We start from the raw sequence: 21,311 nt of genomic DNA, 5'->3' as shown, positions 1-21,311 counted from the left end.
TTGTTTATAAGTATTGGCGTGGGACAACTGCATTTTTTGGAAAAGCTACCCAATTAATAGTTGGCATTTTGTATCCTTTACTAGATAGTCCTAGAATTATATGGACATGTTTTATCGGCAGATAAATTTGTATCAATACTGTTGAAGACAGTTTCAAGTTTATAATGTTTTAATTTCCTCCTCTCAAGGATGACTTGCATTGATTTGAAAATAAGTATGTTCTTTGAATAATTTTTTTCCCAAATAGAAAAAGGCATCAAGAAATGAGTTATTTCTCACTTCCTGTGTGCCAGTAAGACCAAAGTCTTGACCTCCTGTCGGGATAGATAAAACTATAGCTTCTAATGTCTGTTTGGATTTAAACTTTATACTTGGAGAACGGGGAGTATAGCTTAGTGGTCAGCCAAGCCTGTATGGGGACCCTAGAACTCTGGCATGGTGTGGGCTCTGATCACTGCTGGCTGTGGCCCTGGAGGCCTCCAAGCTCCATCAGAGTTGTAGTCCCCAACACCGCAGGGCTAAAGCTGCACCACATTGTTGGACCCTGGCGTTAAACTAGCATGCTTGTCGAAGTATCAAAGGGAGAGGCCCCTAGACTTCTGAAGCTCTGCTAGGGAGAGAGGCGGAGGCTTCTTTCCCCAGAAAGAAACCAGCATAAACTGTATTTGATTTGAATAGTAGAGAAAGATGGTAGTGACCATTTCTTTTCCTTTTTTTTTTCTTTTTGAGTCACACCCAGCGGTGCTCAGGGTTTACTCCTGGCTCTACACTCAGGAATTACTCCATGTTGGGGCTAGAGAGATAGCACAGTGGGTAGGGCGTTTGCCTTGCACGCAGCCGACCGGGGTTCGATTCCCAGCATCCCATATGGTCCCCTGAGCACCGCCAGGAGTAACTCCTGAGTGAAGAGCCAGGAATAACCCCTGAGCATTGCCGAGTGTAACCCAAAAAGAAAAGAAAAGGAATTACTCCGGGCGGTGCTCAGGGGACCATATGGGATGCTGGGTATCGAACCCGGGTCGGCAAACGCCCTACCCGCTGTGCTATATATCTCCAGCCCCTATAGTGACCATTTCAATAATGACTTTCAAAAAAGGTCTAACTTTGTCTTTATTGCTTCCTACAACTCTTACATACAATAACTTCTAGAGGTTAAAACATTTACTAATTTTATCAGTATTTGTTGTGCTAAAATTACCTTTAAAGGAGACTTAAAGGTTTCTAAGGTCTGATCTCTTTTCTTAATAGTCTATAGTACAGTAATTAAAATTTTCTATTCCCTCCCTATGGTATCTGATGTATATAGAAAAGACTAGGCCACAGAGAAGTGACTTTTATTTTTTGGTCACACCCAGCAATGCTCAGCAGTTACTCCTGGCTTTGCACTAGGTAGGAATCATTCCTTTCTATGCATGGGGTGACTGGAATTGAACCTGGATCAGCCGTACACACAGCAAGCACCTTTTCTGCTCTACTATCTCTGGAACCCCAGGAAGTGATTTTTAAAAAATTGAATGTTAAATCTAGTGAACTCTACTGGAAATGTGCAAGTTCCCCCCAAAATGTAGACCAATACAATTGTTCCTTTATTTTTTAATTTTATTTATTTATTTATTTTTGCTTTTTGCGGTGTCACACCTGGCGATGCAGAGAGGTTACTCCTGCCTTTGCACTCAGGAATTACTCCTAGTGGTACTCAGGGGACCATATGGGATGCTGGGAATCGAACCTGGGTTGGCAGCGTGCAAGGCAAACGGCCTACCCGCTGTACTATCGCTCCAGCCTACAAGTGTTCCTTTAGCCTGTAATATTTTTATGCTCTGCACAGTAGTTTCCACTCATGAGTCTTAGGTTTTAAGAGCTTATTATACATTTGCTCGAGCGGGTCCGGTAACGTCTCCATTGGAGACTTTGTTGTTACTGTGTTTGGCATATCGAATACATCACTGGTGGCTTGCGAGCGGGTGAGATACTCTCGGTAGCTTGCCGGGCTCTCCGAGAGGGGCGGAGGAATCAAACTCGGGTCGGCCATGTTGGCTGCGTGCAAGGCAAACGCCCTACCACTGTACTATTGCTAAGGCGCCAGACTCAAGTTCCTATTATACATTAAAGATACAAAAATCAAATATAATTAGTGATTTTCAGCTTTGGCTGTACTTTAGAATCACCTTTAAAGGTTTTAAAAATACTATGCATGCTTTAATTGTACTAGAGAAAAAATCTTGTCATCAAGATTGTTTTGACAGTTCCATTATGATTCTGAAGTGAAGCCTGAATTGAAAAATCACTTGCGTGGGGCACCCCCAGTTGTGAGTACCTCTCTGGAACAGAGAAGGTTATAGAGAAATATTGTCTCCTTAGGTGTCGTCATGAATGTACGCTTACAAAAAATAAAATGTCTGGTCCAAATTAAGTCATAGATATGGTATCTTTGACTGAAGAACTTAATATATAATATCCATTCATATTTGTGAATAGCATTCATATTTGTGTTTCTTTATACCAATTACTAACTCTTGCTTTGAAAGTTCTTTTGAAATTATTCACTACAAAGATCTGAGAGTAATTTAATTTTTTTATAATGAATTTCCTGATACCTTTATGAGTTTTCATGCTATAGATGGACTAGACATAATTTTGTATAGAAGAGGCAAAATAACTATATGTTGCATTTATGCATATTTAAACATAAGAGTCTTCAGTGTTTTAGAAAATAGGGGCCACCTCCAGCAATATTTTGGGAGCCATGGGACACCCCTGAGCTCTTAGCAGTGAGCTCTTCATGTGTCTGTGCTTAGGCCCAGCAATGTGGTGCCCAGGGTGGCAGTACTCTGGGAGCCATCAGGGTTACAAGTGGCAGATCTCTGGAGCCTTGTAGTGTCAAGGATCCAACTCAGGCCCTTGCACATATAAGGCATGTATATGCCTTATACTTTCTCCTGGGCCAAAATGGTCCATTTTTTTGGTCTTTGTTTTGTTTTTGTTTTGGGGCTACACCTGTATGTGCTCAGGATGTGCTCTTGGCTCTGTGCTCAGGGATCTCTCCTGGAAGTGCTCAGATAACCATACATAATGCTGGGGAAAGATCCAGAGTGGGCTGCGTGCAAGTCAAGTGCCATACCTGCTGTGTTATTTTCGGACCCAATTGTACATATTTTAACTTTGCTTTTATCTTGATACTCATTTCAGTCTCTTAATGCACTTAATGGACATATTTTGAGTACAGCATATTCATTGTATAAGATTGATTATATCCCTTACTTTTGAAGTGAAGTCTACTCTTAGACAAGTTTTGGATAAAGATCAGAGAAGTTGGAGCCATAGAGACAGTACAGGTGGCAGGGTGCTTTCTTTGTGTGCTGCCAACATGGGTTTGATCTCCAGCACCCTTTAGAGAATCACCAGGAGTGATCCTTAGTGTAGAACAGGAATAGCCCCTGAGCACCATGAGGTGTGACCCTAATTGTCTCCCTATTGCCCACAAACACACACACACATACACACACAGACGCACACAGAGAAGACATTTTTTCTTGAATATCTTCTATCTTTTATCTTAATTAATATGTACTTTAAAGGTACTTGACTTGCTCCCAGCTGACCTGAATTAGATGGCACTGCATATTATCCCCCATACACCGACAGAAGTGATTCCTGAACACAAAGCCAAGAATAACTCCTGAGCACACCTGGGTATAGTGGAAACCCCCTACTCCCAATTTTTTCTAAAGAAAGAATATTCAGTTATTTAAGTTCTGACTGGGAATTGGAGAGGAATCTCAATTGTGTATATGACAGTACAATGGGAAAAATTACATTTGTGCATAGTTTAAGAAAGGCATCATCAGATTAGCAGAAAAAATTACATAAACTTGTGTCACAGACTGTATGTATATCCTCTGATAAATGTCAATTTTATAATTAATTTTTCTATTCATATTCTAAAACCAATAATAATAATAATAAGTTGTTTTGTTTTGTTTGTTTGTTTTGGTGCCACACCTGGCAACATCAGGGCTACCCCTAGGCTTTGCACTCAGAAATCACTACTGGCAGTGCTCGGGGGACCATATGGGATGCTGGGGATCAACCTGGGTTGGCCACTTGCAAGGCAAATGCCCTAGCTGCTATATTATTACTCCAGTCCCTCAAAAGTTTAATAAGAACTATAAGATAGAAACTATAGCAGTCAATGTCCATTGTAGAAGAGAACACTTGTATTCAATTGGCATGTGGCTAAACGCTGCCTAAGCTATGAAATGAAGGGGTTAAAATTGTCTGAAGACCACAGGGTAAGGCACAAACCAACCTTAAAAATCACCTAGGGGCTGGAGTGATAGAGATAGTACAGTGGGTAGGGCGGTTGCCTTGCAGGCAGCAGACCTGGGTTTGATCCCGGGCATCTCATATGATTCCCTAAGCACAAGAGGAGTAATACCTGAGTGTAGAGTCAGGAGTAACCCTGGAGCAATGCCAGGTGTGATTGCCTCAAAAAGCCAAAATAAATAAATTAATAAAAAAAACCAACAAATAACAGAAAGACTTAAAGTTACAGTGGAGGCTGATATCCAAATGGGGATATAAATCAAAATGACCTGGGAAGCTTTAGTGTATATATATATATATATATATATATATATATATGTATGTATATATATATACACATATATGACTATATATAAAATATAAGTATTTATATATATGAATATATATATATATAATGCCCAAATCTAGATTCCTTGAATAAGAATCTTGGAGGTGATAGTGTAGGAAGAAATAATTTCTTCCTCATTCAGATGTAGCTAGGTGAACAAAAGTCAAATATTTGGAAACTACTGTTAAAATGGAATGCACACTAGACAAGGAGACAAAAACTTTGGGTTGGGGTTGAAACTATAGTACAGCAGGTAGGGCATTTGTCTTGCACGAGGCTGACCGGGTTCAATTCCCAGCATCTCATATGATCCCCTGAGCACTGCCAGGGGTAATTCCTGAGTGCAGAGCCAGGAGAAACCCCTGAGCATCGCGAGGTGCAAAAAAAAAACAACAACTTTGGGTTCTAAGCATCCTCTGTTATTATACCATCTGAGATATTACATCAGATTAATACCTGAGATGTTATTACACCATCTGAGATAATTTTACTTAATCATGATAAACTTTGTTTTCCTTAATGAATGTCTTTGTAGCTAGATAATTTCTCCAGTGATGTGTTTGGTTCATTTGTACCTAAAATGCACGAGTTTTCTAATTTTATCTTTTCTGACTTTGTAAACAAATCTCTAATAAAGAAGCAAATAAGCAATAAAATGAATAGGTGAAATAGAAAACTACGCTGAACTTCTAAATAAAAATTCTGAGCACAGAACTGCTCTATGTGCTATACTAAGAATTTGTGTGCAGATAAAAAAAATTCTCCTCTGCGTTCATCATTTAAGTTAAGTATACTAATATTTGTCAAATTAGAAAGTTCTGACTGCACCTTGGAATATTGCCTACAAAAGATTTATTCCTACACATTAGTGAAAAAGATATGCCAAATTATCTTTTCAGTCTTTTTTGAGGAGAGGTAGGGAGAGGTTTGTTTTGGCCCCCACCCAGAGATGTATAGGGTTTACTCCTGGCCCTGCACTCAGGAATTACTCCTGGCAGTTTTGGGGGACCATACAGGATGCTGGGGATTGAACTGGAGCCATCTGAGAGCAAGACTAGTGCCCTACCCCCTATCTTCCCAGTTTTATCAATCACTATTTTGATATTCTGAAAAGATAAGGGTATTCATCAGCAAGATTATTAATTTCCACATGGTTATCTTTAGCTATTTATATGTAAGCTGTTTATGTGTCTAGATCTATATTGTAGTACTCAAAGTGTGTAGTGTCTGGCACAAAAGAGAAACTACAAAAGTGAATAAATTTTTAAAAAGCAATTAGAGTAAGAAAGAAAGAGTAAAAGAGAAAAGTTGGGCAAATTTTCATGAGGATAATGAAAGATTCCAAGTTCTAGGGCACCGTATACTCCATTTCCATTAGTTTAAGTTTCTTCCATGAGAATTTGATTGGGGTAGGTGAACTTCCCTTGAACCTTAATGTCCAAAAAACCCCAACCAAACAAAACATTAAGCAGAAGAGCTTTCAGAATTGATTCTGAAAGAAATAGCTCACCTTTTTTAGAGCAGAGTCGTTCACGAACTGATTTTCCTTCCTTGTTGACATCCATTTTCATCCAGCTATGGAGGTACTTCCTGCCCTTCTTGACCACTACTTTAAAGCTATGTTTCTTGAGAAAGAGAGAAGTATTTCCAACCTCAAGGTACCCGTCATTTGCATAGCACGTCCACTGGGGTGCCTGGGAGCAGGGGGCAAAGGTGACTGATCGGGTAGTACCAGTTGATGAATTGGAGACGCCCAGGCACAATGCTGACTTTACATGAAGGAGCTTTGCTTCCTCAGTCCACATCCACTGCTGGTTCTGGTTGGTGCCATTACAAGAGCCTATGGCCACTATCTCAGTTTTTAAAAGGCACACTTGTTTCTGGACATGAACAATCTGAAACCCCTCTGAAAGACGAAAAACCCGTGAGACACTGTGGAGCTCATTGGAAAATGAAACAATTCATCCATAAGTCAGTGAAGTGAAAATATGAAGTTTACATATATTTTGTTATGATTTCAGTATGCCCAGATTCAAAGGTGTGATTTTTAAAAATCCCAATGTTGACAATGTCAAAATGTCACACTTAGCTCCTTTTAGCTTCACGTGGTTTAGGGAAGAAAACACACCCCCACTGAAATAATCAAAGGAAGTATAGACAAGAAACAAAACCATTCACAGAACATGGCGTGGTAGTTTTGCCTCTTGACTTAGATACACTGAAGTTATAAAAAGTCCAGGTATATTTGAAGTCAGAATATTTTCCCACCTCCTCTCTCTAAAAGAAGTCAGATTATTTTCCCACCTCCTCTCTCTAAAAGAAGTACCCCCTTTTTTTCCTATCCTTAACTTACCATCTAGCAAGAATTTGTAAATAAACGTAGGAAAATTTAAAAAAACGAAATAGATTCATCTTAAAAAACACACACACACAAAGATTTCCACCTCTTTGAACAACAGCCTCTTCGTTAGTAAGTATTGATGATCACAGATTACATTTCTTAGTAGTCATGGAGAAAAATATTCTTTATTTTGTGCCAATAGCTACAGTTTTCCTCCAAAACACCAGTAGGTTTTTTTTAAAAAGTATTTCTCAAGGCAAAAATAGTCAGTACTCAGTATTTAAACCTCAGCATTCAAAAGAGATATTCTTGCTCAGGAACCATTTTTAAGCTTTAATGTGCTTTTATCTAATGGACCCAACTCGACCATGAAAATATGCACACCTTCCTTCCAAATAACAACTTCCAAATACAACACATCACCCTTCTCCAGCCCCTTGGATTAGATCTCCTCTATTCTTGAACACAAAGAAAAGGAAAACCACCACCTGAAAAACATGGAGAATGTCACAGACTGTGACACAGAACAGCAATTTCTCCTCTGGCCTCTTTGGTCTCTCTGCTCTGCAGAGGCCATTTCAGAAGCTGCCCAGGGCAGGGAGAGGGTCAGAGGAGGCTGTTATTTGCTTTTAGAGAAATCCCCCTGGTGTGGGCAGAGCTGGCCCCGTCTCTTCCCCCTCCTCATCGCCTTTGGCTAAACTGCCATGGAGACTTGGCTCCATTTCCGCTTTATTTCAGGCGTTTTCCAAAGCACAAGCGACTCCCCTGCTGGCGCCCAGAGAAATCTGGGAGGAAACTGAGGCCACCCACTCACCTGAGCCTCCGAAGATCACGCAGGTAAGAACCACCACGTACAATTCTGCCTCCATTTTCCAGTTAACAGCTGTTCATGTTTCACTGGGGGCAAAAAATTCTCCCAGATAAGAGAAGCAAAGACTAGAAAGGAAATGTGCCTTCATGGTGGGGGGAAAAAGTCAGTGACGAGCACTTCCTCCTATTGAATTGTTTGGGGAAGTTTTACACCAGTGTCCTTTTGTCTGTTTCCTTAGAAAGAAGGGAATATGATTCTCTCTCTCTCTCTCTTTCTCTCTCTCTCTCTTTCTCTCTCCCTCTTTCTCTGAGTGTGTGTGTGTGGTGTGTGTGTGTGTGTGTGTGTGTGTGTGTGTGTGGTGTGTGTGTGTAGGGGGGTAAAAAACCCAGTCTCCAGCAAACAAATGAAAACTCTCCTAAATTTTCTCCCAGCATCCCTTTGGCACACGTCTACTTCTTCACCTCTAGAAAGAAGAAGGGACCCAGATAAGAGAAGCAAAGACTAGAAGGGACCTATAATCACAGATGATTTACTCTTCCTACAGTGTTAAATTTCTTCAGGTGGTTCTGTGGATAAATACAAATCATGTAATTCATGTGTCATTCAAGATCACCAATGACAAGTGTCATATAGACATTGACATGGGTTGTTTGTGTAATGATCTGCTGAGAGTTATTGAGGAAAACCACATACTGATGGTGACACTTCTAGATCATTATCTTTCTAAGGATAACAATAGTACATGCTCAGATAGTTATCTCCATCAGGGTGAGGTCCAGACTAAACTTAAATCCATCATCACATTATCACTTTCAGGCTCCCCCCTAAAGAGAATAGTATCTTTCCAATAGGAAAAAAAAACATGCTTCAGTCAATATGAAGTATTAAGAGTTTATTGGCAGTACGAAACAAAGTCAACAGAATTGCATTAAAAATTAATATTTGAACAGAACATCTAGTGTTTACTGAGTGTATATATTTTAAAAACTTTGTCTCTTGAGGATTCAAATCATTCAGAAATTTCATTCAGAAATTTAACGTTTCTTAAATTTCTGAATGCCATATCCACGGCAGAGTCCTTTGAAGAATCTCTGGAAATGGGAAAAGTTACATTAGTCCTAAAGGCATCTGTCTTTTTTGAAAGATAGATTCCAGGTAGGCAGCAAATTCAAAAAGTCCTTCTTAATAAAAGAGAGACAAGTATTTAAAATTCTTCTTACATCATAATTGTTACAAATTTGTTTTTTCTCTTTAAAGTAAAATGACTCAAAGAGTAGAAATACGATGAATAGAACTCTCAAGCAGAAACTGCCCCTATGCCCAATAATAGAGAATAAATACATGTAATACCCAATGACAGTCATTGTGCTCTGTAATTATTTGATAGGAGGTACTGATGAATACACATTTAATAGGTGATATTATCAAGACACATCTTCATATAAAGTAGTTGCTGCTTTTGATTTTTTTTCAAAACACAGACTTATTGTTAAAAATTCATTTTCAATCACTTCCAACAGTAGTGGCAAGATTCTGGTAACCAAGAAGGGTAATAGCACTTAAAACAGTAACAGTTTAATAGCTGACAGTCTATTCACAAGACGGAATTTGCAAACATCAAAGCATCTAAAAAACAATAATTTCTTCAGCAGCTCTTGTCGTCATCTGATGACACATTACTGAGTATTTCATAGATACATCTGTGTGGCAAATAGTCAATGAGATAAAACAGATTCCATCTTAGGCTGTGTGAAAAATGTATCATACCTCCATTAGCAAAGGACCTTCAAAATAATGTCAGGGATGCTTACAGTTGCATTCATGTATACAAAGGACTGGGCTATCTTTAATATGTTGCCAAGTCTTCCACAATCCATGCCAGAGCTTGATGTTAGGGCTTCTCTTTCCATCTTGCCGGAAGCGCCTTTCAGGAGCCTCAAGTGGGTAACTGATTAATCACCCTTAGATATTGATGGTCTGATCAGCTTTGAAGAATCACTGAACAGTTTCTGCTGAAAGTCTGCTCTCATACAGGCACAGAGCATGATGCACAAATTCATATTGCTCACTAGTTTGGACCATTCCACCCCTGTAAGGAAAAGATAATACAAGAATTTCTTATTGATGGTATCCTACAAACACAAACACAAACAATACAGAGTAGGGTATTATACCATACCTATAAGACATACAGAGTGGTTGATGCAGTGATGTTTTTGTTGTGTTTTGTTTAGGGGCCACACCTTCTGGTGCTCAGGGATTACTCCAGGTTCTGTTCTCAGGGATCACTCCTGACCATCTGGGTACTGGGGATCGAATGAGGGTCAGCTGTATGCAAGGACAGCACCCTACCTGTTATACTATTGCTCTCACCTCTAGGTGACTTTTTTTTTAAGCTCTCTTAACAGTGATCAAAATGCCCAAGCAGTGAAATTAATAAACTAACTATGTAAAGGAATTAATGTGGTTCTTCTCACACACTAGCTACTTGATTAAGTTTTTCTAATGGTTTTACATAACATTCACAGAAAGACAGTCTAGCTTAAAGGTTAAACACTTGGACCCTAGATCCAGCCAGAGTGAGTCTAAATCATCTGTATGTGAATTCTTAGCTCTGTGATCTTGGGCAAATTCCTCAAAAGCCCTTTCCATTTCCAAATCCGCCTGTTTCTTCCATGTAAGAAAAATAATTGGAAATCAATTTCATAGGATTACAGTGAAATTTAAATAAATTCTTCTATTTGGATTTTTGGTATTAACTTTCTGCGTGACTTTTCATTCATTTTTATGTTGACATGTTTCATACACTTGGATCAAAATTGACTGAAAAAGTTTTACCAAATAAAATTTTACTCTGAGATGTTGATGTTTCTGTTTTGCTTGGTTTGGGGGCCATGGCTGACTGTGAGGGCTTACTGGGGTACCATATTAGAGAGCGAGCCTGGGCTGGCAGCATGTGAGGCAAGAGCCTTATCTGCTGTACTAACTGTCTGGTCCAAATGGTGCTTTTCAATGAGTAAAATGAGAAATTTCCCGAGAATGTATAACTGATTATATGTAAATAACTTTTGCCAGTTGTATGTTATTGTGTAAATACAATGGGTTATAGACCTTAAATGGGTTGAAAAGAGGAAAATGAGCCTTGTGTTTTCTTCTTTATTATTTTTATTAATGATGGGTCTCATTCTTCTAACCCTGAAAGAGCCTTGAATATGGAACTTTTTTAAAAAAAATCTCAGGGCTAGGACTAAGGAGACGTTACTGGGGCCTGCTCGAGGCAATCGATAAACAACAGGATGGTCATGATTGTCGTGATTTTTATTATCACTATTATGCAGACCTTTTCTTCTGGGTTAGTAGAAGATAGCTGCCTTCATGAAAAATAACTATGCTTTCCCTGTTCTTCTTTCTATAAAATGGCTACATCACTTTTTTATTTTAGTGTAGTAATGGTTCTTTTACATGGAAAATCTACCAGATAGTCATGTAAATGTTTTCCAGTTACTGAACCGGGTTCTGCCTACTCGAGAAAATCGATGAACAACGGAAGGACAGTGACAGTGACAGAGTAGTATCACTGTTATTGTTTGATGTCCTGTACATCACTGCGACTAAACAACTCATTTCAAATTAATATTCCAGCTAGCTCTTCTAAGCAACTGTCACCATTAACTTGTATTACTTTTATATCCTTTAAGTCCTTTACTGAAAACAAGACACACTGACACACTGTAATATGATTTCTGGTTAGTGGGAATAACAAGTAAGTATTTTACATTTACTTGTTTATCACAATAATGAAAGTTTGAAAAGAAGCCTAACTTTACCCTTCTGAACTAACTAAATATATATTTCTCTCACTGTCACTGTCCTCCCGTTGTTCATCAAACAAAAAAGCTTTCCAGGCTTTTGCCGTGAGAGGGCAAGATACTCTCCGTAGCTTGCCAGGCTCTCTGAGAGGGGTGGAGGAATTGAACTTGGGTTGGCTGTATTGGCCATGTGCAAGGCAAATGCCCTACCCACTGTGCTATCGCTCCAGCCCAAAAATATATATATATGTATATGTATATATGCATATATACATATATATATATATAGAGAGAGAGAAAGTATACACACACACACACACACACACAGTTTTCTGACCACACCTGGTAGTACTCAAGCTTACTTCTGACTCTATACTCAGCAATAACTTCTGGCAGACTTGGGGGACCATATGCGGCACGGGGGGGGGGGGGGGCTGAACTTGAGTTTTCCATGTCAAAGCAAGTGCCCCACCCATTATACTATCTCTCTAATCTAAGAAACATCTCACTAATCTTTTCCCTTAGGGTTCTGTACTTTGTTTTACTGGAGACAACTCTCTGGCCAAAGTATTTCTTAGTTATAAGTTGTCTCAGAATTGTCCCAGAAGAATATGTTAAGTATCTTCTAAGTTGGATGATGGCCACTGGGCACATGTAACAGACATAACAGGTGTCCGGAAAATGCTGGCCTTGACTTTGTAGCTTGGGAGATAGACGCACAGTAAATATTAGAGCAGCTCCAGGGAGCTGAGAGGTGCCTCCCTTCCTCTGGCACTCACGCAGCTGGGAACCATCCTTCTCCGGGAGCTGCAGACCGTGTGTGGAAACTTATATGTGCTCCTTCTCAGGAGCTCTGCTCTGTGAACTTCCTCTCACCATTTACCTCATTTTGAGGCAAGATTTTCCCTCTTTTGTATGTTTTGGTGAGCACTGGCATTTGCTTGTCCAACTAGTGAATGAAAGGAGACACAGTCTAGTTTTTAATCACATTTTACCCCAAGTGGGCCAACAGTGAATTTGAATGTTTGGAGTATATTTAGTATGACATTCTGTTAACTAAGACAAAGTTGTTTTAGCCAGGAAAGGTGGAGAAGAGGAGAAACGAACTCATTCCTTGTAGACTAACAAAATGTTTGGAGGATCTGAAGGTTCTTAAAGAAGCTGTATGGAAACTTGTATTACTTCTCACTTCATTTGGGAAATAAAAATGAAAGAATTAGCATTAGACTTTATGAATTCAAATAATCATTCACAGGATCATTTGGAGCATACCCCGTAGTGCTCAGGGCTTACTCCTTCCTCTGCACTCAGAAATCACTCTCGGCTAGGATCAGGGACCCCACTGGATTCTGGGGATCAAACCCAGTCAGCTGCATACAAGTAAACCATCCACCTGCTCTGCCTCTCACCCCTTTGGGGTATTCTTTGTTTGTTTGTTTATTTTTGAATTTTGAGCCACATCTAGCAGTCCTCACAGCTTACTCCTGGCTCTGTACTCAGGAATCACCACCGGCAGCACTGAGGATGAATATGGGTGCCAGACATTGAACCCAAGTTGGGTGCATGCAAGGCAAGTGCCCTACCCGTGGTACTATCTCTCGATTTCTAAAGAGATCATTTTTTCTGATTGCTGGTGTGTGGCAGCCTTTCCTGAGCAGAGAGGTGTGCAGCAGGGAAGATGGGTCGCTGTTTCTGCTGGAATGTTCGCTGGCAAGGAAGTACCTTTCGAGGTTGCCTTTTCCAGTGTTGTCAGGAAAAAATTTGACGACATCAAAATAAATCTGCCTCTCTCTAAATTTCATCCCATTGGTTGAACTGAAATAACCCGAAAAAAGTCTACAAGGTTTCTCTTGTAGTCACACAATAGCTCTCTAAATGCTGGAAAACAACCATCAAAGTCCCATAATCTTTTCTTCTCTAGACTAAACATCCTGTGGTCACTCAATATTTCTATACAGCCTGGTTTCCCTGTCAGTCCCAATTTAGTCTCCCTCTTCTGCAGGCCATTTTGTAAAATATGACCTTCTTAAGTGTTGTGTCTACTCCCAGTGACATCCAGACAGTGGCAATATTTTCTCCCTGCATACAGAGGCTGATGAGCTTGCCAGTTGCAGGTGCATTGGGGGTTCAGATCACACAGTATTTACCCGAAGCCTGGGGCTCAGCGAGAATTTTAGAGTATTGAGTGAAGACTCAGTAGGTCAAATGAAAAGCCTGTAGGATTTTTTGGAAACTGAAAGATGACAGGTGTTTTTTCTCTTGTAGGTTATTGAAAATGTGAAACTAAGTGCAGGGCTTTCTGTTTATTCCTATTAATTTCAAATTGTTGGTTTCAATGCAGCATTCTTATTTCCTGACATCACTCTTATCATTCAATATTTTCACCTTGCATTTCTGGTTCCCAGCTTGGAGTCTTTCTGATATTTAACTAGTAAGCCTTCTACCTGCTTATCAATCATTTATAAAGGAGTAGGAAAATATGGGGTCAAGGTTCGATTTTAATTTAAGTAATTTGATGTTTTTCTGGAATAATTCTTTCAAAATTGTTTCACTAATCTGTAGATCCTCTTAGGGCAGTAATGGTGCTTTTTATATTTACCACAATGAGAAGTACCTATTAGAACTAAATATATAACCTATCACAGGGAATCAAGTGATAACACAGTAGGTAGGGTATTTGCCTTTCATGTGGTGAATACAGATTGGATCCCCGCATCACATATAGTCCTCTGAGCCACCCCAGGAGTGATACCTGAGCATATAGTCAGTAGTAAGTCCTGAGCACTTCCCGTTATGTCCCTCAAAACAAAACAACCAAAAAACTAAGTTGGTTACATGTACTGTGCTCCTTGTAGATCATGCAAACATGGAACAAAATAAAGAAATGGACATCCAGTCACTAGAGGTGAATTTAAATTTGGAAACTCATCATAATCATTTTTAAAACACTTAGTAAAATTTTTATCGTCATCCAGAACAGCCTTGATTTATTCTCTAGTAACCTTTATTTTAAAAAATTTTATTGGACCACACCCAGCAATACTCAGAGGTTACTTCTAGCTCTCTACTGAGGAATTACTACTGGTGGTGCTTGGGAGACCATATAGGATGTCAGGGGTCGAACTGGGTGGGCATATTCAAGGCAAGAGTCTAACCCACTGTACTATTGCTCTGGTTCCATCTAGCTACAGTTCAGGCCAGACAGGGCTCTCTAAACATGCTTAAAATCTTAGTCTATATCATACATGTAAAGTTATACCAAAAACTCATCATTAAAAGTAAGAAGCAGACTCTCTCTTCTCTCTCTCTCTCTCTCTCTCTCTCTCTCTCTCTCTCTGCCCCCCATGCCATTTCATTCTCTCACTGTATCTTACTTTTTCAGACATCATCCAACAGCCTTTGAAAGAGGAGACACTGAAACAATATTTGATCTCTAGAGATTATATTTCAAACTCAACTAAGATTAAGCTTTTGAAATATTTCTCTAATGATCAAGATGCTACTTAAGTGGAGAAAACCTAAGGGGCCTCAATTCTCTGGACTCTCGTAAGTCAAGCAGCACACCCCAAATCACCATCCTTATGCAGTACATATATTTAAAGCAGCATATCTCTTTGGAGAATTCTCTTTAAGTACATCTCTCCCCCTTCCCTGGTACCCTACAGTATATACAGTACATTATATTATGAAACCTAATGTCTAGCAGTAATTTACAATAAAGGAGTTTATCACTTGAGCACAGGGCAAGGGATCAACTCAATTAGCTATGAGAGTGATGGATGGATTTAAGAGGTTTGGAACACCATGGCTATCAGGTTCATTATCAGTAGGGACAGAGTATGTTGAGAAAAAAAACAAACAAAAAACACTATGCGCTGTTTTCAATACATGTACCATCATTCACAAATCACAAATCACAAATCATCCTGTTAATCGTCGATTGCCTCGAGCAGGCCCCAGTAATGTCTCCTTCATCCTAGCCCTGAGATTATATTCAAGGCTCTTTAGGAGAATGAGACCCATCATTGTTACCGGTATTTGGCATATTGGGTATGCCACGGGGAGTTTGCCAGACTCTGCTGTGTGGGAAGGCTACATTAGGTAGCCTGCCAGTTTGTCCAAGGTAGGAATAAGATAATAAGATGTCATAATAGGATGTCACACAGCCGCGAATGTGGCCGCGCGGTTCTGGGAGCTGGGTTTTATAGTCTCTCAGTCTTGGCCGTTGATGGGATTACACGGCGCCAGGGGGCCAGTTGGTGGGTGTGACCCCCACCTACTGGAATTTGGAGGTTCTGGGTGGAGGATGCTCGGCCCAAATCCCAGTAGGCTTGGAGATCTTGGTCCCGGAACCCGCGTGACTTTGTCCCTCTGCTAGTACCTTCATGTGCGCGGAGAGTGGTCTCAGCATGGTGGTGACTGGTCCTGGAGGTCTTTGGCTGCTGGAGCCCTGGTCGGGGCGGGGAGGAAAGCTCAACCCGCTCCCCTCCAAGGGGCCCCGGCGGCGAGGACAGTCAGGTGCGGGGGCAGGAGACTGCACTGTTCTTTTCCGGGAGCTGGTTTTTATAGTCTCTGAGTCTTGGCCATTAATGGGATTACACCGCGCCAGGGGGCCAGGTGGTGGGTGTGACCCCCGCCTACTGGAATTTGGAGGTTCTGGGTGGAGGATGCTCGGCCCAAATCCCAGTAGGCTTGGAGATCTCGGCCCCGGAACCCGCGTGACTTTGTCCCTCTGCTAGTACCTTCATGTGTGCAGAGAGTGGTCTCAGCATGGTGGTGGCTGGGACCTGGAGGTCTTTGGTACCATCATTGGCACATGCTAATTACTATTTTTTAAAGTTTTTTGGGGGGGTCACACCCGGCGATACACAGGGGTTACTCCTGGCTTTGCACTCAGGAATTAATCCTGGCGGTGCTCAGGGGACCATATGGGAATCTGGGAATCGAGTCCAGGTCGATTGCGTGCAAGATAAACGCCCTACCCACCGTGCTATTGCTCCAGCCCCTAATTGCTTTTTTTAAACCTTTTTTATATCATCTTTTAGTGTCCAACTTTCTTGTCTGTAAAATCATGAGGTAATTGAAGAATAGTGCCTTCCTATGCTATTGTTGTAAGAAATAAACAAAACAACGCATAGGGGTCAGAAAGGTTACACAGTGAGTAAGGATTTTGCTTTGCAAGCGCCAGACCAGATTCAATCCCAGGCACCCTAAACAGTCCCCAGATCCTCCAATGGTAGCCCCCAAATCAGAAAACCCATTACAAATGTTTGGGCTTTTTGGGGAGTTTTATAGGGGCCATACTCAGGGCTCAGGGATCACTCCTGTCAGGGCTTGGGGGACCATTTGCGGTGTTGAGGATGGAACCTGAGTTGGCTGCTGAATGCAGTGAAAATTCCTTAATCCCTGTACTCTCTCACCCTTAAAAATGTTTCAAACATAGCTGAACACACACAGTAGATTCTTAGTTATTTTTATTAGTAAATTTGTTGGTGCTATCTAACCAAACATGGTTGATTGGAAGATTCTAGGATGAAGCCTCTGAAGACCTTGGAGAATATATTTTACATATATATATATATATTTGATCAACTGCTATATATAATATAGCAGTAGATCAAATATCAGCCAGGCTGTGTAAGCCTAGAGGGAAAGATTCTAGTTTCTTTCATTTTGCAGACAGGATGGGGATAAGGATTTTGCTCCCAAGCAGTGTTCAGGGACCCTGGGGCCAATTCTGTTGATGCTTTGGACCAGGTGCAGTTTGGAAATTTGATGTGGTGTTGTTTGGGATTAGGGCTGCAAAGGGCCTCCTGCACCACACCCACTACTAGTTTGGGGACCCTGCCATACTAGGGATTGTGCAGTCAGAACATGTGATTCAGCCCTTTATTCTGTCTCCCCGGTACCTCTTTTTTTCCCCTCCCTTTACCTGGAACCCCGGTCCATGGTGTGGTCGGGATTGCCTTGGTGTATGGGAGGCAGTGTAGGGATTAAGTTCACATCCTTATGTTTACTATGGGAGGGCACTTCCCACCCCATTGATCATTTTCTGGACGCCTTCCATTGGAGGATCCCAAACAAAGTACCATTTGGATCCCCTCAACACTTAAAGGCAGCAGTGTTCCTGGAAGAGAACAGTGCAGAGTTTCCTGCCCCGCACCTGGCTGTCCTCGCCGGGGGCCCCTTGGAGGGGAGCGGGTTGAGTTTCCCTCCCCGCCCCGACCAGGGTTCCGGCAGCCGAAGACCTCCAGAGCCAGCCACCACCATGCTGAGACCACTCTCCACTCACATGAAGGTACCGGCAGAGGAACAAAGACATGCGGGTCCCGGGGCTGAGATCTCCAAGCCTGCTCGGATAGGGGCTGAGCATCCTCCACCCAGATCCTCTAAATTCCAGTAGGCAGGGGTCACACCCACCAACTGGCCCCCTAGCACCATGTAATCCCATCAACGGCCAAGACTCAGAGACTATAAAACCAGCTCCCGGAAGAGAACAGGGCAGAGTCTCCTGCCCCCTCACATCTTATTATCTCATTCCTACTTTGGACAAACTGGCAGGCTACCGAATGTAACCTACCCACACGGCAGAGTCTGGCAAACTCCCCGTGGCGTACCCAATATGCCAAATACCAGTAACAATGATGGGTCTCATTCTCCTAACCCTGAAAGAGCCTTGAATATGGCACTTTTTAAAAAATCTCAGGGCTAGGACGAAGGAGACGTTACTGGTGCCTGCTCGAGGCAATCGAGGAACAATAGGATTGTCGTGATCGTGACTATGGGAGGGCACTTCCTACCCCATTGATCATTTTCTGGACACCTTCCACTGGAGGATCCCAAACAAAGTACCATTTGGATCCCCTCAACACTTAAAGGCAGCAGGCCAGAGCAGTAGTACAGTGGGTAAGGCACTTGTCTTGCACACGGCCAACTGTTTCAATCCCCACTAATCCATATGGTCCTCTTCGCCCAGCCAGTAGTGAGCCCTGAGTGCAAGTCAGGAGTAAATCCTGAGCACTGCTGGGTATGACCCCAAAACAAAACAAAACAATAAAGCCAAATAATCACTTAAGGCAATCACCTAGTTTGAACTCTCAATCTTACTCTAGATGGGCAAATGCTTTAAGTTACTGGGTCATCTTATATACCCTAAATAAATTAATAAATTAATGAAAAATGATAATTAATAAAAATAAATGATAATTAATTTTTAAATGGTTACCAGTCTAGATACGCACTTTCCAGTGGAGGCAGTTTCTGTCATGCAAAGAAGTGGATATAGACTTTGAAAGATTCTAGTTGAACTCTTTGATTTAGCAATATGATTAAAGACATACCATTTTCTTCTTGCGAGCATGGTTTTGCTTGCATTTAACATAACATTAATAACATTTTATCAGATGGTGAGCATCAAATGAGTGTGAGCATATCAATATCTCCTTGGAGATACTCACAGAGTTCTCAGGAGTGCAGATTCCCTAGTGGGACCTAAAGGTCCATAGCTCAGTAGAAGATGAGGTTCAGGTTTTAGAACAATTTTTTAAATTTATTTATTGAATCACCGTGAGAACAGTTACAAAGCTTTCAGGTTTAAGTCTCGGTCATACAATGATCAAACACCCATTCCTTCACCAATGCATATTTTCCACCACCAAGAAGCCCAATATACCTCCCATTCCTCACCATGCCTGGGAGGCAGATGATTTCCACTTAACTCTCTCTCTACTTCGATTACATTCATTATTTTGACTAAAGATGCACCATTATTATTTGGTGCACCAACAATCAAACTTGCTGAAAAGGCATTGTGAAATAATTTGTTTTCTATTGCTGGTTATGAAGACCATATGATTTTGAATTTCTTATATTTTACTAATTAATTCTGGAGGATTTCTGCCCAAAGCCTCAAAGTTCCAAAGTTGGTTTGTGTGCCTCTGGAACCATGGCCGTGCCGGAGAGCCACTTGTGGGGGGCAACCCATGGTCTCAGCAGGCAAGTAGGACGTGCTGGTTCCGCCCCCCATCCTATGAGGCTGCAGTTGCCCCATCACTGCTGGCTCATACCTGGATGTCCAATAAGCTCTGAGGCAGTGGCCACCATGCCTGGGGTGAGGAGGGCGGGGGGCGGGGAGGCAGAAGAGACAGACACCCTTTCCCTCCGGTGTGTGTGTGGGGGGGCGGGCACAGCATCATAGCTCAATGCATAGTCCATTCACACATTTTTGCCAAAAGCTGCCGGTTCCGAATAAGATCCGTGTGCCTCTGGGGCCATGGCCGTGCCGGGAGCTGCTTGTGGGGCTCGGCGGGCAAGAAGGATGTGCCAGTTCCACCCCACATCCCATGATGCCGCAGTTGCCCCATCACTGCCGGCTCATACCTGGCTTTTTTTTTCTTTTGCAGAATCACATCCAGTAGTGCCCAAGGCATACTTCTGGCTTGCGCTCAGGGATCACTCTTGACAGAGCTCAAGGGACATTTTGGGATGCTGAGAATCGAATCCAAGTCATATATGTGCAAGACAAGCACCTTATCCATTGTACTATCTCTCTGGCCTCTTTAAGCAACTCTTTTTAATTTAAAGTTGGGGAGAGGGGCATCTTGGGTTATAAACTGTTAGTAGTAGGATTTCACTGTATGGTTCCATGAACTATTCCTGCACCACACCATCCACCCAGGGATCTTCTTCCCTTCACCATTGTCCCAGGGTCCCTCATTCACTGTGCCTCATATCTGTGATAAGCTTCCCACTTCCAGAAGACAAGTTCTCAGTTAGAAACACCTCTTAATCCCAGATTGTTTTCCATGTTAGTGTTATATGGATAATTGGCTTGTCCCACTGTTTTGTCTCCAAAATGTTCACCATAAATGTTGGAAATCACTAACCTCACTCTCAGTATTTACCCAGTACAGTTTCAAGTTTTGCAGAGTTTAATTGTGAAAGTCCATCAAATACCTAGCCAAGTGGTTTTTTTTGGTGAGTCTTAAATCAAGGTTGCATGTTCTTTTGGAATGCACTTCGCTAACACCTTGCAGACTTAATGCCATTGTGAAGCTGAGTTGCTTGAGGTGGCTGTGCTTCATTCTGGTCGCTCTGGTATAAATATTAAGAAAGCCACATTTCCCTTTCAGAAAAGCCTTGGTTTAGTTAACAAATTACTTTTCCATCCGTTCCATGCTGTGAAAAAAAGGACCTTTTTTTCCCGCCCCTCAAAATTGCAAAACTGGTATTGGCCCTCTAATTTCTCTGTCACTACAGACCATGGGCAGTTTGTGGGCAGGCCAGATGGGACTCAGCCATGTTGTCCTTTCAGAAATGCCAGCTATCTCCTATCACATTCACCTTGCCAAAAGCCCCAAACTGTCATCTCTGTGTTCCTGCAGAGAAGCACGTAGCTGGCTTTGCTGAGGGGAAACTCAGGTTAGAAGGAAAAAAAAAATATCATTTTCCCTCCCTTTGGTACTGGAAGGGAGTGTTGAAAAAAACCCTCCTGATGCCCAGGAGAGAGATTTGGTTTTTAACATGTTAAAACTGTGACCTTTTGTGACTATTCACTCACACATACAGAGAGCAGCAGCCTTTCCTGCTGCACCACCCAGCGTGCATCCGGTCTAATCAGTAGACACAAGAAATTCTGCAGTGGTGACTCACTTCTGGGTTAACAATGGAATCTACACTCCTTGGCTCTTTATTATT

At 41.6% G+C, this 21,311-nt stretch overlaps 2 protein-coding genes across 3 annotated transcripts in view; both read right to left on the bottom strand.

Annotated features, from left to right (window-relative positions):
• Positions 1-8,091, bottom strand: part of PTPRB (protein tyrosine phosphatase receptor type B) — a 124,155-nt gene extending 116,064 nt beyond the window's left edge. Inside the window, exons 1-2 of the mRNA XM_056130741.1 lie at positions 7,810-8,091; positions 6,165-6,560 (exon numbers count right to left, since the gene is read on the bottom strand). Of these exons, the coding sequence (XP_055986716.1) occupies positions 6,165-6,560; positions 7,810-7,864 (451 nt within the window). The 5' untranslated portion in view covers positions 7,865-8,091. The remainder of the gene's footprint in view (positions 1-6,164; positions 6,561-7,809) is intronic.
• A 592-nt stretch (positions 8,092-8,683) lies between these two features.
• Positions 8,684-21,311, bottom strand: part of PTPRR (protein tyrosine phosphatase receptor type R) — a 328,064-nt gene continuing 315,436 nt past the window's right edge. For both annotated transcript variants that reach the window (XM_056130658.1, XM_056130659.1), the window contains one exon: positions 8,684-9,895. In XM_056130658.1, coding sequence (XP_055986633.1) covers positions 9,802-9,895 — 94 coding nt within the window. In that variant the 3' untranslated portion in view covers positions 8,684-9,801. The remainder of the gene's footprint in view (positions 9,896-21,311) is intronic.

Source organism: Sorex fumeus, unplaced genomic scaffold (assembly GCF_029834395.1).
Source record: "Sorex fumeus unplaced genomic scaffold, SorFum_2.1 ptg000081l, whole genome shotgun sequence".
Classification (NCBI taxonomy): domain Eukaryota; kingdom Metazoa; phylum Chordata; class Mammalia; order Eulipotyphla; family Soricidae; genus Sorex; species Sorex fumeus.
This window is presented reverse-complemented; position numbering and strand designations above follow the sequence as displayed.